This window comes from Salmo trutta, chromosome 20, assembly GCF_901001165.1.
Source record: "Salmo trutta chromosome 20, fSalTru1.1, whole genome shotgun sequence".
Lineage (NCBI taxonomy): Eukaryota > Metazoa > Chordata > Actinopteri > Salmoniformes > Salmonidae > Salmo > Salmo trutta.
The window spans coordinates 3,753,109-3,770,403 of NC_042976.1; the positions used below are offsets into that span (position 1 = coordinate 3,753,109).

Consider the following 17,295-nt stretch of genomic DNA (forward strand, 5'->3'; position numbering starts at 1 on the left):
ATATTCTACTCTCTCTATATAGCCATGTTATATTCTACTTCCTGTAAATAGCATGTTATATTCTACTCTCTCTATATATAGTCATATTATATTCTACTCTCTCCATATACAGCCATGTTATATTTATTCGTTATCCACTGTGCATGTATTCCTCTTGTCACTATCCATTAAAACATATATTATCTTTAACGCTGCATTGTTGAAAATGGGCCAATAACTAAGCGTTTCACTGTTAGTCTACCTACATCTGTTGTCTTTGAAACATTTGACAAATATAATGTGAACCTGAATATTTTCCTCGAAAGTACGTAATGTCACGATTTCATATCTATACGATATTACAGAGGACAAGTTAATTATCTCAAATTCTAGCTTCTTGTTCACGTAATTCGTGGTGAATTTGGGTTTTGTGTTAACGCCCAGAAGACTCCCTGAAGGAGACATGTCCTGGTCTGAGAGTACCCAGAAAGCACCGCGTGGTCTGCGTACACAGTGGCGTTACAGCCAGACGGATCTAAAGGACTTTCCCATCTCCTCAAACGTTTCTCTCCCTTCATCGCATTCCTCCTTTCCATTCAATTCAAAGGGTCTTTATTGGCATGAGAAACATATGTTAACATGGCCAAAGCAAGTGAAATAGATAATATATAAAAGTGAAATAAACAAATGTTACAGTAAACATTACACTCACAAAAGTTCCCAAAATAATGGAGACGTTTAAAATGTAATATTATGTCTATATACAGTGTTGTAATGATGTGCAAATAGTTAAAGTACAAAAGGGAAAATAAATATAAATATGGGTTGTATATTTTCTCTCCTTGGAAGTATTCTATAAGTAGGAGTTTAGTAATTTATCCAAAATACCCCGTACCAGTCTTTCCCCACTTCTAAATCAGATTTCCTACATTGTAAATTAAAAGTGGCATAACTTCTATTTGAAGATACTCGCGTACTCCTATTTTGCAATACTGGACAAATGTAATGTAATTTTTTGGATGATTCGTAAGCAGTTGTCTTTGACGTGTGTTTATCGTTGGTACTGGTGGACCCTCCTCCATCTCCAGCAGAAAGCCATGCTCAAATAAAAGCGCTCACCAGCTTGGGAGCCTGTTAGGAGCGGTGCGGCTGAGACTGGCGGCGCAGGATACTACCCGAGGAGGCTGTGTGCAACGGGAGAAAAAAATACATTTTGGTTTCACGGACAGTACAACCGAACTAGCCTCTGAATTCACTGTGGATCTTTCATGTTTTTTCTTTTTTAGAAGAGCTACATCAAACTACCGCTAAGATTACCCAAGATTTTCCTGTCCCGTAATGAATATGTCCAGTAGCCCGATTATCAGGGTTCTGGTGGTGCTTTGCATTGGGACCGCGGTGAACTGTATGCCGAACAGGAAAAGCAGGCGTCAGGCTCATCAGGGAGAAACCAAAATACCTTCGGTATCATCCGTCTCTCAAGGTGAGTTTTCATACCTTATTTATTATTTTATTTTTTTTTGCGATACATTTTGTTTGTAAAACGTTATTTCATTATTTGTAAAACGTTTGGTAGTCTATTATAGAATAGTATCTTAAAAGTTTATTGTATGTTTACTATTTTTGCCATTTCGTGTATTATTACTATTATGGTAAACGTGGATTGTGTCAATCATTAAAAACGTGTGAACTTGGAAGTGTAACATTGTTCATTGACTTTCCTTCCCCAGACGGCTGCATTGATAATGGCCAGATGTATAACATTAACGACCAATGGGAGCGTTCCTATCTGGGCACTATGTTGGTCTGCACTTGTCACGGAGTTGCAGGAATTAAGTGTAAAACGAAACCTGAAGGTGAACTTGCATTTCTACATCATATATATATATATATATATAAAACCTACATGGTCAATGCAAGTCCTTTGTCTCTCACCATTTTGTAAATGTCAGTTAACTTATGTAAAATAATTATTGCAATTGATCGAAGTTGAAATATGTTCTCTCAGGCTACCTCTGTCACTGACTCCACATATAGGCTGTGTGTCATCGGTATAGAGTATGGATACCCTGATGAAGACAGCTTTGCTTATTAGGTTATTACATTTTTGCATCTGAGCTCTTAGAGTGTGCGGCTTTCCCTTATTTTCAAATCAGTAGAGTTTAACTACTATTGATGCTATTGGCTCGGTAGAGAGAGTGTAACTACTATTGATGCTATTGGCTCATCGGTAGAGAGAGTGTAACTACTATTGATGCTATTGGCTCATCGGTAGAGAGAGTGTAACTACTATTGATGCTATTGGCTCATCGGTAGAGAGTGTAACTACTATTGATGCTATTGGCTCATCGGTAGAGAGAGTTTAACTACTATTGATGCTATTGGCTCGGTAGAGAGAGTGTAACTACTATTGATGCTATTGGCTCATCGGTAGAGAGAGTTTAACTACTCTTGATGCTATTGGCTCATCGGTAGAGAGTGTAACTCCTCTTGATGCTATTGGCTCATCGGTAGAGAGAGTATAACTACTCCTGATGCTATTGGCTCATCGGTAGAGAGAGTGTAACTCCTCTTGATGCTATTGGCTCATCGGTAGAGAGAGTGTAACTCCTCTTGATGCTATTGGCTCATCGGTAGAGAGAGTATAACTACTCCTGATGCTATTGGCTCATCGGTAGAGAGAGTGTAACTACTATTGATGCTATTGGCTCATCGGTAGAGAGAGTATAACTACTATTGATGCTATTGGCTCATCGGTAGAGAGAGTGTAACTACTATTGACGCTATTGGCTCATCGGTAGAGAGTGTAACTACTCCTGATGCTATTGGCTCATCGGTAGAGAGAGTTTAACTACTATTGATGCTATTGGCTCATCGGTAGAGAGAGTGTAACTACTACTGATGCTATTGGCTCATCGGTAGAGAGAGTTTAACTACTCTTGATGCTATTGGCTCATTGGTAGAGAGTGTAACTACTCCTGATGCTATTGGCTCATCGGTAGAGAGAGTTTAACTACTATTGATTCTATTGGCTCATCGGTAGAGAGAGTGTAACTACTATTGATGCTATTGGCTCATCGGTAGAGAGTGTAACTACTATTGATGCTATTGGCTCATCGGTAGAGAGAGTTTAACTACTCCTGATGCTATTGGCTCATCGGTAGAGAGAGTTTAACTACTATTGATTCTATTGGCTCATCGGTAGAGAGAGTGTAACTACTACTGATGCTATTGGCTCATCGGTAGAGAGAGTTTAACTACTCTTGATGCTATTGGCTCATCGGTAGAGAGAGTATAACTACTATTGATGCTATTGGCTCATCGGTAGAGAGTGTAACTACTATTGATGCTATTGGCTCATCGGTAGAGAGAGTTTAACTACTATTGATGCTATTGGCTCATCGGTAGAGAGAGTTTAACTACTATTGATGCTATTGGCTCATTGGTAGAGAGAGTGGAACTACTCTTGATGCTATTGGCTCATCGGTAGAGAGAGTATAACTACTATTGATGCTATTGGCTCATCGGTAGAGAGAGTTTAACTACTATTGATGCTATTGGCTCATCGGTAGAGAGTGTAACTACTCCTGATGCTATTGGCTCATCGGTAGAGAGAGTGTAACTACTACTGATGCTATTGGCTCATCGGTAGAGAGAGTTTAACTACTCTTGATGCTATTGGCTCATCGGTAGAGAGAGTTTAACTACTCTTGATGCTATTGGCTCATCGGTAGAGAGAGTATAACTACTATTGATGCTATTGGCTCATCGGTAGAGAGTGTAACTACTATTGATGCTATTGGCTCATCGGTAGAGAGAGTTTAACTACTATTGATGCTATTGGCTCATCGGTAGAGAGAGTTTAACTACTATTGATGCTATTGGCTCATCGGTAGAGAGAGTGGAACTACTCTTGATGCTATTGGCTCATCGGTAGAGAGTGTAACTACTATTGATGCTATTGGCTCATCGGTAGAGAGTGTAACTACTATTGATGCTATTGGCTCATCGGTAGAGAGAGTTTAACTACTATTGATGCTATTGGCTCATCGGTAGAGAGTGTAACTACTATTGATGCTATTGGCTCATCGGTAGAGAGAGTTTAACTACTACTGATGCTATTGCCTCATCGGCTTTGAGTTCTCCTAGGATAAATATATAATCTTTATGTGTGTTCATCTGCATCTTGTCTGTGTTTCTGTGTGTAACACCCAGTAACTAACGAAACACAATAACCCCAAATATTCTTCCACAGCTGAAGAGACCTGCTATGACAAGATCAACGCCAGGTCTTATCTGGTTGGTGAGACCTACGAGAGACCCAAAGAGGGCATGATCTGGGACTGTACGTGCATCGGCTCTGGCCGGGGGAAAATCAGCTGCACCATCGCCAGTGAGTGGGCTCGTGTGTGTGTGTGTGTGTGTGTGTCTGGACCAGTGAGTGGGCTAGTTAATCTCGGGAAATCTCCATAACACATCGAGACCTCACAGTATGTGATGCAGTCTCTGCAGCTGGATGGGTGTGTGTGTGTGTGTCTGTCTGTCAGTCTGTCTGTCTGTCTGTCTGTCTGTCTGTCTGTCTGTCTGTCTGTCTGTCTGTCTGTCTGTCTGTCTGTCTGTCTGACTGTGTGTGTCTGTCAGACTGTGTCTGTCTGTCTGTCTGTCTGTCTGTCTGTCTGTCTGTCTGTCTGTCTGTCTGTCTGTCTGTCTGTCTGTCTGTCTGTCTGTCTGTCTGTCTGTCTGTCTGACTGTGTGTCTGTCTGACTGTCTGACTGTGTCTGTCAGACTGTGTGTCTGTCTGTCAGACTGTGTGTCTGTCTGCCTTGACTGTGTTAAAGTGTCTCACTGTTCTCTATCTCCCAGACCGCTGTCATGAGGGGGGTCAGTCCTATAAGATTGGGGACACGTGGAAGAGACCTCATGACACTGAGAGCTATATGCTAGAGTGTGTCTGTCTGGGCAACGGCAAGGGAGAGTGGACCTGCAAACCTGTTGGTGAGCATTAGGGAAGGACTTTTCACCTGGGTTGTATTTATTAAAGCACACTGTAGCAAAACTTAGTGCAACATTTTTTTTTTCAACGTTTTAAATAGAAACAAAGTTTTAATTGGATAAGTATAGAAAGTACCTTCCGTTTCGTGTCTAGTTGAATACGACCCCTGCAACTGGAGTACAGCTGTCAAAACAAACACAGCATCATAAGACACCACCCCCCCTCTCTCTCGTTCTGTCCGCAGCGGAGCGTTGCTATGACAACACGGCGGGGACATCCTACGTGGTGGGTGAAACCTGGGAGAAACCGTACCAGGGCTGGATGATTGTAGACTGCACCTGTCTAGGAGAGGGGAGTGGCAGGATTACCTGTACCTCTAGAAGTAAGAGACTAACACACACAGACACACACGCGCGCACACGCGCACGCACGCACACACACACACACACACAAACACACACAGACACACACACACACACACACACACACACACACACACACACACACACACACACACACACACACACACACACACACACATGTCCTCAGGCTCATACACACTAGCTGTATCCCATGTTAATTGGCCTCTGCAGACTGTGTGTGTGAACAGTTCAGTCAGACTTAATGAAGTGAAAACTTCAGCTTAACTCGGTGAAGAATGTAAATGATCTGTGGTGGAAATTATAATTGTTCCATTTTTTTAAGTGATTTTTACATATCCTTAATTAAAACCCAATGCAATTCTATAACGTTATGAAACGTGGTACATATTATACCACTGCTTGCTTGTTATCCTGTTAGTGGATCTGAACTGGGTTGTATTCATAAGGTCAAAATGTAGCAAAACACTTTGCAACAGAACTAAAATCAGCATCTAATTGGACAATTCCAGGCAATCACTCCCTGTTCTCCTTTTCCCCCTTATCAGATCGGTGTAACGACCAGGACACACTGACGTCCTATCGTATCGGAGACACCTGGAGCAAGACGGACGCCCGAGGTCACATGCTGCAGTGTCTGTGTACGGGGAACGGGCGTGGCGAATGGAAGTGTGAGAGACACGCCTCCCTCCACACGACCGGCCTGGGTGAGACTCCTGCTGCTTCTGTGTGTGTGTGTTCGTGCAAGTCTGTGTGTGTGTGTGTTCATGCATGTCTGTGTGTGTGTTCGTGCATGTCTGTGTGTGTGTGTGTTCGTGCATGTCTGTGTGTGTGTGTGTTCGTGCAAGTCTGTGTGTGTGTGTGCTCGTGCATGTTTGTGTGTGTGTGTGTTCGTGCATGTCTGTGTGTGTGTGTTTGTGCATGTCTGTGTGTGTGTGTGTGTGTGTGTGTGTTCGTGTGTGTGTGTGTGTGTGTTCGTGCATGTGTGTGTGTTCGTGCATGTCTGTGTGTGTGTGTGTTAGTGCATGTCTGTGTGTGTGTGTTCATGCATGTCTGTGTGTGTGTGTGTGTGTGTGTTAGTGCATGTCTGTGTCTGTGTGTGTGTGTGTGTGTGTGTGTGTGTGTTCGTGCATGTCTGTGTGTGTGTGTGTGTGTGTGTGTGTGTGTGTGTGTGTGTGTGTGTGTGTGCGTGTGTGTGTGTTCGTGCATGTCAGTGTGTGTGGTGAGTGGAAGTGTTAAATATATAATGTGTGAGAGACAGGTGATCGTCACTGTTATTCCTCATCTTTCCCCATACAGCTTGTGGTTGAACTGCATTGTAATTACAAGCCTCTACCAACATTTTAAAAAGCTACAGATTCTCTTTTGGGATTTTCCGGGGATTTTTCCCTGACACAGGATATCAATTGAACATTATAGGACGGGGCTTAATCGGTTTCTGGGGAAACTTTCCCGAAACACGTAGTCAAAGCAAATGAGTTAATCTACACTTCATTTAAACTTTTCTATTGACTGGAAGTATGGTTCCTGTTTCTATGTGCTGCAGTCTGTTTTAAATGTTCCCCCATTCTCTTTTTTATTTTTACTTTCATAGTGTTCACCACAAATGAGTCAACCCAAATCTATTGCTATACATTTTTACAAACAATGTCACTGACTAAATATATATATTTTTCTTCCTTCCCCATCCATTTCCAGGCACTGGTTCCCGTGTGATCACTAACATCCAGCCAGCTGTGTATCAGCCCCTCCCCCAGCCCGGCCTGGAGCCTCACCCCGGTCTAGCCCAGGAAGGGGCCTGCCAGACGGATGCGGGGGTGGCTTACGCCCTGGGGATGAGATGGATCAAGACCCAGGGGAGTAAACAGATGCTGTGTACCTGCCTGGGCAACGGGGTCAGCTGTGAGGAGTGGGGTACGTGTTCGTAGTCTTATTCATGTGAATTCATGCCCCTGCGTCTAATGGGTTAATTTTAGTCCATGCACCATGCACCATGGACCTTGCACCATACACAATGCACCATGGACCATGCACCATACACCATGCACCATGCACCATGCACCATGGACCTTGCACCATACACCATGCACCATGGACCATGCACCGTACACCATACACCATGCACCATGGACCATGCACCGTACACCATGCACCATGCACCATGCACCATGCACCATGCACCATACACCATGCACCATGCACCATGCACCATACACCATGCACCATACACCATGGACCAAAATTAAAGGTTTTAATAACCTCTGAAAGGGAATTATTCATGCCAGGCCATTCTTTTTTTTAAATTCACATGGTAAATAAATTACAAAGTTGATCTTGAAACTGTCAATGTCTCTGAGATACTAAATACAGTTGTTTATAGTTTGCTGGTTCAAGTTGATTTGTAAACAATATTACTGATCAAAGCTCTAACAATAAAAAACAGACAACTTGCATCCATCAGTCAGCAATCTTTCTGACATTGTTCTGGTTCTATGTGTTTTGTGTTTTGCAGAGGGCCCAGCCCCAGTGTACGGTGGGAACTCCAATGGTCAGCCCTGTGTGTTCCCCTTCACCTATATGGGAAAGACCCACCATTCCTGTACCTCAGAGGGACGACCCGACGGCCAGCTGTGGTGCTGTATTTCTTCTGACTGCGAGACGGAACAGAAATTCTCCTTCTGTACCAAGAAGAATGGTGAGATTTTTGTCAAATATTTGATTTACAGCTTTTTTTATGAGAGACACAGAGAGAGAGAGAGAGAGAGAGAGAGAGAGAGAGAGAGAGATAGAGACTCTTTCCTGAACCTAAAAAAAAAAAAATTGTGAACAGAGTGGCAACACGAGTAGAGCAAGCGTTTCAGCTGATAAGCCATGATCTGTGGGAGCTTAACACAAACATGTGTTGATTGGTGCTCTCAACCCTGAGCGTTTTACAGCAGAGTCACTAGAATTCAAGCCAGCCAATATCCTTTAACATCTGGCTTATATTAGAATGGGACTTAGTATCCATGTTCCTTAGGGTAGTTAACTTACTCATTGTTCTGCATACCAAATGGCACCCTATTCCCTTTATAGTGCACTACATTTGACCAGGGCCCATAGTGCACTACTTTTGACCAGGGCCTATAGTTCCACTACTTTTGACCAGGGCCTATAGTTCCACTACTTTTGACCAGGGCCTATAGTTCCACTACATTTGACCAGGGCCCACAGTTACACTACATTTGACTAGAGCCCACAGTTACACTACATTTGACTAGAGCCCACAGTTACACTACATTTGACTAGAGCCCATAGTTACACTACATTTGACTAGAGCCCATAGTTACACTACATTTGACTAGAGCCCACAGTTACACTACATTTGACTAGAGCCCACAGTTACACTACATTTGACTAGAGCCCACAGTTACACTACATTTGACTAGAGCCCACAGTTACACTACATTTGACTAGAGCCCACAGTTACACTACATTTGACTAGAGCCCACAGTTACACTACATTTGACTAGAGCCCTATCTAGGTAATAAGATGTCATCTGAGAAACGCCCTCATTGTGAATTGTGTCTGTTGTGTTTGCAGTGATGGTGACAACCAGAGGAGGAAACTCTAACGGAGCTCTGTGTCAGTTCCCTTTCCTCTACAATGGGAGAAATTACACCGACTGTACCGCCGACGGGCGCAGGGACGGCATGAAATGGTGTGGAACCACCACCAACTACGACGGTGAACAGAGGTTTGGCTTCTGCCCCATGGCTGGTGAGTTCTGTGGTCCCATTCTCAGTTCTATTGCCAGACACGGGCACGCGACGATCATAACGAAAGCAGCCAGCGGGCCGTCCCATCTCCTGTAGTCCCTGCAGTGTGACAGATGTAGTCAGTGGTAGTCACTCTGCTGTTTGTCTAGACTTTTAACAAGGACACATTTTGAGCTGTTAGTGGAAAGTGGCACCAACTTTAAATGGGTGATCACTCATCTCATATGTATAGTTGAAGTCAGAAGTTTACATACACCTTTAGTCAAATACATTTAAACTCAGTTTTTCACAATTTCTGACATTTAATCCTAGTAAAAATTCCCTGTCTTAGGTCAGTTAGGTTCACCACTTTATTTTAAGAATGTGAAATGTCAGAATAATAGTAGAGAGAATGATTTATTTCAGCTTTTATTTCTTTCTTCACATTCCCTGTGGGTCAAAAGTTTACATACACTCAATTAGTATTTGGAAGCATTGCCTTTAAATTGCTGGGTCAAACGTTTCGGTTAGCCTTCCACAAGCTTCCCACAATAAGTTGGGTGAATTTTGGCCCATTCCTCCTGACAGAGCTGGTGTAACTGAGTCAGGTTTGTAGACCTCCTTGTCGCACACGCTTTTTCAGTTCTGCCCACAAATTGTCTATAGGGTTGAGGTCAGGGCTTTGTGATGGCCACTCCAATACCTTCACTTTGTTGTCCTTAAGCCATTTTACCACAACTTTGGAAGTATGCTTGGGGTCATTGTCTGTTTGGAAGACCCATTTGCAACCAAGCTTTAACTTCCTGACTGATGTCTTGAGATGTTGCTTCAATATATCCACATAATTCTCCTCCTCATGATGCCATCTATTTTGTGAAGTGCACCAGTCCCTCCTGCAGCAAAGCACCCCACAACATGATGCTGCCACCCCCGTGCTTCACGGTTGAGATGGTGTTCTTCGGCTTGCAAGCCTCCCCCTTTTTCCTCCAAATATAACGATGGTCATTATGGCCAAACAGTTCTATTTTTGTTTCATCAGACCAGAGGACATTTCTCCAAAAAGTACGATCTTTGTCCCCATGTGCATTTGCAAACCATAGTCTGGCTTTTTTATGGCGGTTTTGGAGCAGTGGCTTCTTCCTTGCTGAGCGGCCTTTCAGGTTATGTCTATATAGGACTTGTTTAACTGTGGATATAGATACTTTTGTACCTGTTTCCTCCAGCATCTTCACAAGGTCCTTTGCTGTTGTTCTGGGATTGATTTGCACTTTTCGCACCAAAATACATTCATCTCTAGGAGACAGAACGCATCTCCTTCCTGAGCGGTATGACACCTGCGTGGTCCCATGGTGTTTATACTTGCGTACTATTGTTTGTACAGATGAACGTGGTACCTTCAGGCGTTTGGAAATTGCTCCCAAGGATGAACCAGACTTGTGGAGGTCTACAATTTTCTTTCTGAGGTCTTGGCTGATTTCTTTTGATTTTCCCATGATGTCAAGCAAAGAGGCACTGAGTTTGGAGCTAGGCCTTGAAATACATCCACAGGTACACCTCCAATTGACTCAAAGGATGTCAATAAGCCTATCAGAAGCTTCCAAAGCCATGGCATAATTTTCTTGAATTTTCCAATTCTAAGTGAAATAATCTGTCTGTAAACATTTGTTGGAAAATTACTTGCGTCATCCACAAAGCAGATGTCCTAACCCGACTTGCCAAAACTATAGTTTGTTAACAAGAAATTTGTGGAGTGGTTGAAAAACAAGTTTTAATGACTCCAACCTAAGTGTATGTAAACTTCCGACTTCAACTGTATATACTGTATTCTATACTATTCTACTGTATCTTAGTCTATGCCGCTCTGACATTGCTCATCCATATATTTATATATTCTTAATTCCTTTACTTAGATTTGTGTGTATTAGGTATTTGTTGTGAAATTGTTAGATATTACTTGTTAGATGCACTGTCAGGATCTAGAAACACAAGCATTTCGCTACACCCGCAATAACATCTGCTAAACACGTGTACGTGACAAATACAATTTGATTTAAGGTAGCCTAGTGGTTAAGAGCATTGGACCAGTAACCGAAAGGTCGTTTGTCTCGAAATTCCAGAGACGACTAGGTGAATAATCTGTCGACTGTACCCTTGAGCAAGGCACTTAACAGACGCGCCAATTAACTTAAGGTGGAGTGGTGGGAACCATGTGTGTCTTTTTTGGGATTTACAGTAGATGCTCGCCTTTTTAAATCAAGTCAGCGTTTTTAAAATGCCATCTGTTGTCTTGGAACACAAAAGGGTTTAGAGACTGCCTTTAAACAAAGTAATGATATGTCTGAGGCTATTGGAGTAGTGTGGGAGCTTCACTCTGCTTCTCTGCTCTCCCTCTTTATCATGTCCTCAATCTCTGCCTTCTATTTGTTCTTTTTGGGATTTTTACACAATCAGTCAATCTCTCTATGGCTGAATGGGTCTGTGGTAAATTCACACGCCTGTTGAAAGTGCTGACCAGTTATTGAGTTTAAGTGCGGTCATTAGGCGAATGGGTAGATTACCATGAGAAAGGGTACTGTTTGGCCTGTAAAGAGTTAATGGTGATTCTTATCACTGTTTTTAGCCTCCCAGCTGGGCTGAAGGGGCCCAGGCAGACCTAGCGGAGACCCATAGCCTGGGCTCCCACGCCAGAGCCAGAATTCCTAGGCCTAGAGCCCAGACCACCAGAACCAGAGTAATGAAACCCGACCCAGAGAGAGGGAGAGACTCCCAGAGCCTAGCCCCAGAGAGAGGGAGAGACTCCCAGAGCTCAGACCCAGAGAGAGGGAGAGACTCCCAGAGCTCAGACCCAGAGAGAGGGAGAGACTCCCAGAGCCCAGACCCAGAGAGAGGGAGAGACTCCCAGAGCCTAGACCCAGAGAGAGGGAGAGACTCCCAGAGCCCAGAGGCGGGCCAGAGAGAGCGAGAGACTCCCAGAGGCTGGCCAGAGGCCACCGTGTGTCTTCCTGAAAGAGACTACAGAGAGAGACTCCCTTCACTGCCTGTCTGGTCTCCAGGGCAGCCAGCTGCAGTCAGCCTTGTCAACACCTCCACAGTCTACACTGCACCCCTATCTCTGCTGCCAACTCTCCACACAGACAGACCTCCTATCTGTATCTCAGTTCAATTAGGAAGACAGGCCCCACAGAGACCTTATATGTGTAGATAACCCTTCAGAGGATTATTATGTTATGAACATCTGTTTGTCGTTCAGCCTTCAAAAGTTTAATTTGACCTACTGCTCAGGAGTTCTATATGTTCTGAGATCAAACATTCTAGAAGTTTAAACATTCTATCTTCTGAATTCTAACTTCTATGTTCTCTGTCTTCTTAGCTCACGAGGAGGTGTGTACGACCAGCGAGGGCGTGATGTACCGCGTGGGAGACCAGTGGGACAAACGCCACGACGTCCTGGGACACATGATGCGCTGTACCTGCGTTGGAAACGGCCGTGGAGAGTGGAGTTGTATCGCTTACTCCCAGCTCAAAGGTAATAAAAATAGGATTTTCTTTTTAGAGCTCCTTTCTAATACACTTGAAAGTAGGTGAGAGTTCATACATACCACATAGAATGTGTGATGTACAGCCGGTCTTAATTCTCTTCCTTCCCCTTGACCCTAACACTTTGATGTTCTCAGATCTGTAAAGGTGGAACCAATATGGGGGGGGGGAAGTGGAAGGGAGAGAATTTGGAGCAGCTGTTTTTGACCTTGTGTGTGTGTGTGTGTGTGTGTGTGTGTGTGTGTGTGTGTGTGTGTGTGTGTGTGTGTGTGTGTGTGTGTGTGTGTGTGTGTGTGTGCGTGTGTGTTTTTCTTCCTGTCACAGATCAGTGTATTGTGGACGGGTTGACCCATGAGGTGAATCAGACCTTCACTAAGCTTCATGAAGAGGGCTACATGATGAACTGTAGCTGTTTCGGACAGGGCCGTGGGCGCTGGAAGTGTGACGCCATTGGTGAGTTTATAGTTCATTACAAACCTAGCATTTCTTTATGGACCAAGCTACCCATCTGTGGTGGTATTTACCCTTACTGTGCTTGACTAGCCTGGTCCCATATCTGTTTGTGCTGTCTTGACAACTCCTATTCTAGCCTGGTCCCATATCTGTTTGTGCTGTCTTGACAACTCCTATTCTAGCCTGGTCCCATATCTGTTTGTGCTGTCTTGACAACTCCTATTCTAGCCTGGTCCCATATCTGTTTGTGCTGTCTTGACAACTCCTATTCTAGCCTGGTCCCATATCTGTTGTGCTGTCTTGACAACTCCTATTCTAGCCTGGTCCCATATCTGTTTGTGCTGTCTTGACAACTCCTATTCTAGCCTGGGCTCTTATCTGTTTGTGCTGTCTTGACAACTCCTATTCTAGCCTGGTCCCATATATGTTTGTGTTTTGTCTTGACAACTCCTATTCTAGCCTGGTCCCATATCTGTTTGTGCTGTCTTGACAACTCCAATTCTAGCCTGGTCCCATATCAGTTTGTGCTGTCTTGACAACTCCTATTCTAGCCTGGTCCCATATCTGTTTGTGTTTTGTCTTGACAACTCCTATTCTAGCCTGATCCCATATCTGTTTGTGCTGTCTTGACAACTCCTATTCTAGCCTGGTCCCATATCTGTTTGTGCTGTCTTGACAACTCCAATTCTAGCCTGGGCCCATATCTGTTTGTGCTGTCTTGACAACTCCAATTCTAGCCTGGGCCCATATCTGTTTGTGTTTTATCTTATTAACTTCTCTGATCATTGTCACGCCAATACACCATAAACAGGACCCCCCCCCCCCCCCCCCCCCCCCCATGGGCCCTGGTGGAAAGTAGTGTACTATATAGGCTGTATTGTTGGACACAATCTAAATCTCACTGTTTTAATATCTGTTCTCAGACCAGTGCCAGGAGCCAGAGACCAGGGTGTTCTATCAGATCGGCCAATCATGGGACAAGCTGATCCACAGCGTCATGTACAAGTGTTACTGCTATGGCAACGGTATCGGCGAGCTCAGCTGTGAGCCCCAACAGTCTTTCCCAGGTAAGAACTCAACATCACTAAGCCCGATCTACAGCGGTCACAATACTACACTATACTATTGGAAAATGTTCTGTTTGGGTACATTCAACCATCTTTCCCTGGTAATAACTAATACCACTAGCTAGGCGTGGTCACTACTGCTGAGCGATTTAAGCAAAATGTAGTTTATTAAAACACATTTTTATTTTTTTATTTTACATTTTAACTAACCAATGCGCCGTTTCTCTAGAGCGAAATCAAATCATTCACGAGATAAATTAAGTCAAGAACGGAGATGGATAGCATGCACATGGACGATGAGAGAGGAATATCCACCACACAGTGAGGAGGGGTAGAGACAGTTGGTGAGGTAGCTCTACCCCATTGATAGTAGTAGTAGTTGGTCATAAGCAGTCTTGAAAGTATGCCTTGTGTGCTTTTGAAGAACTAGTAAAATGATTTATCTGTGGTGCAGCATATTTAGGCAGCTAGCTAGCTACTAACATTAGTCTAGCTAACAGTAGCCTGGCTAACAGTAGCCTGGCTAACAGTAGCCTAGCTAACAGTAGCCTAGCTAACAGTAGCCTAGCTAAATAGGATGACTCAAAGACAGTACATTATGGGGAGCACAGAGATAGCGTTTAGATGGTCTGGCTGGCTGCTACTGTCTGAGCAGAAATGAGACGAAATGACTGAGTGAATAAAAAATAATAGGCATCAAATAAAAAGGAAGGAATTTACACAACTGAAATATTTTATAGTAATTTCCTCATTTTCTATGGATGTCTATCCAATGTGGACCAGACGGACACCATAGAATGTTTTCAATGTTTTGGATATTGAATGTTTACTATTTTGGGCTTTTTATGTAATTATTTCATAATGAATTTAATGTGTTTAATGCTGTTTTTTTTTTTTTTCATAACCGAACCGATCTCAAAAAAAGCTTGAATGGCTCTGCACTAGTGGTCACATGACTATGTTGTCGGTAGGATGGTCACATGACTATGTTGTCGGCAGGAGGGTCACATGACTATGTTGTCGGTAGGAGGGTCACATGACTATGTTGTCGGTAGGATGGTCACATGACTATGTTGTCGGTAGGATGGTCACATGACTATGTTGTCGGTAGGATGGTCACATGACTATGTTGTCGGTAGGATGGTCACATGACTATGTTGTCGGCAGGAGGGTCACATGACTATGTTGTCGGTAGGATGGTCACATGACGATGTTGTCGGTAGGATGGTCACATGACTATGTTGTCGGTAGGATGGTCACATGACTATGTTGTCGGCAGGAGGGTCACATGACTATGTTGTCGGTAGGAGGGTCACATGACTATGTTGTCGGCAGGAGGGTCACATGACTATGTTGTCGGCAGGAGGGTCACATGACTATGTTGTCGGCAGGAGGGTCACATGACTATGTTGTCGGTAGGATGGTCACATGACTATGTTGTCGGCAGGATGGTCACATGACTATGTTGTCGGTAGGATGGTCACATGACTATGTTGTCGGTAGGATGGTCACATGACTATGTTGTCGGTAGGATGGTCACATGACTATGTTGTCGGTAGGATGGTCACATGACTATGTTGTCGGTAGGAGGGTCACATGACTATGTTGTCGGTAGGATGGTCACATGACTATGTTGTCGGTAGGAGGGTCACATGACTATGTTGTCGGTAGGAGGGTCACATGACTATGTTGTCGGTAGGATGGTCACATGACTATGTTGTCGGTAGGAGGGTCACATGACTATGTTGTCGGTAGGATGGTCACATGACTATGTTGTCGGTAGGATGGTCACATGACTATGTTGTCGGCAGGAGGGTCACATGACTATGTTGTCGGTAGGATGGTCACATGACTATGTTGTCGGCAGGATGGTCACATGACTATGTTGTCGGTAGGATGGTCACATGACTATGTTGTCGGTAGGATGGTCACATGACTATGTTGTCGGTTGGATGGTCACATGACTATGTTGTCGGTAGGATGGTCACATGACTATGTTGTCGGTAGGAGGGTCACAAGACTATGTTGTCGGTAGGATGGTCACAAGACTATGTTGTCGGCAGGAGGGTCACATGACTATGTTGTCGGTAGGATGGTCACATGACTATGTTGTCGGTAGGAGGGTCACATGACTATGTTGTCGGTAGCATGGTCACAAGACTATGTTGTCGGTAGGATGGTCACAAGACTATGTTGTCGGTAGGATGGTCACAAGACTATGTTGTCGGTAGGATGGTCACAAGACTATGTTGTCGGTAGGATGGTCACATGACTACTACTGTATGTTGTTGGTTTGGTTTATTTTCTGTTGAAATATGTTGTTACAACTATATAACTTCCCTGTGGTGGGCTGGAGGAGGAGGAGGAGGAGGCCCTGACTCGACTAGAGATGACGAGAATAAGTCAAGTAAATCAAATTGGGTTGGATGCAATACTCTGTGTGACCCTTCATGGTAAGGTTTACAGGGTGAACAATACTCTGTGTGACCCTTCCTGGTAAGGTTTAGAGGGTGAACAATACTCTGTGTGGCCCTTCGTGGTAAGGTTTAGAGGGTGAACAATACTCTGTGTGGCCCTTCATGGTAAGGTTTACAGGGTGAACAATACTCTGTGTGGCCCTTCCTGGTAAGGTTTACAGGGTGAACAATACTCTGTGTGGCCCTTCATGGTAAGGTTTACAGGGTGAACAATACTCTGTGTGGCCCTTCCTGGTAAGGTTTAGAGGGTGAACATTTTTTTTAATTTGCAGGTACTTCTTGCAGGTACTTCAGGGTGAAGTTTTTCTTACATAAAGATCTAGGATCAGTTTTCCCTCCTTCAATCCGATCCTTAACCGTTAGTGGGGGGAAATGCAAAAATGACCCAAGATCAGCGTCTAGGGCCAACTTCACCCTACAACCAATATCTGTTTCTTCCCTCCACTGTTACTCTTCGTCCCATGTGACAGGAAAACTCGCTGCATCTCTGATCTGTGCTTTCTCTCCACAGCGCCCCGTCACGTTCGTAATTTAGCAGAAAAGCAACAATCTAATTAAACTATCCTGCTTCAGTCGTTAACCCCCCCCCCCACACACACACACACACACACACACCCTGTTTGTTTGGGACTTTGTTCACAACTTTGAAGTGGAGGGCAGAGATGAGGGGG

General features: G+C 44.0%; 1 protein-coding gene across 2 annotated transcripts in view; it reads left to right on the forward strand.

The window, feature by feature from the left end:
• The first annotated feature begins 1,085 nt into the window (after positions 1-1,085).
• Positions 1,086-17,295, forward strand: part of fn1a (fibronectin 1a) — a 75,571-nt gene continuing 59,361 nt past the window's right edge. The window contains exons 1-12 of one of the 2 annotated variants that reach the window (XR_003868072.1): positions 1,086-1,462; positions 1,710-1,835; positions 4,235-4,372; positions 4,843-4,974; positions 5,217-5,354; positions 5,901-6,059; positions 7,051-7,266; positions 7,865-8,047; positions 8,936-9,112; positions 12,461-12,616; positions 12,952-13,080; positions 14,004-14,147. Coding sequence is in view for 1 of the 2 variants with exons in the window: in XM_029702043.1 (XP_029557903.1) it covers positions 1,318-1,462; positions 1,710-1,835; positions 4,235-4,372; positions 4,843-4,974; positions 5,217-5,354; positions 5,901-6,059; positions 7,051-7,266; positions 7,865-8,047; positions 8,936-9,112; positions 12,461-12,616; positions 12,952-13,080; positions 14,004-14,147 (1,843 nt within the window). In the remaining variant the exon portion in view is untranslated. The remainder of the gene's footprint in view (positions 1,463-1,709; positions 1,836-4,234; positions 4,373-4,842; positions 4,975-5,216; positions 5,355-5,900; positions 6,060-7,050; positions 7,267-7,864; positions 8,048-8,935; positions 9,113-12,460; positions 12,617-12,951; positions 13,081-14,003; positions 14,148-17,295) is intronic. The other variant, XM_029702043.1, reaches the window with a different exon arrangement.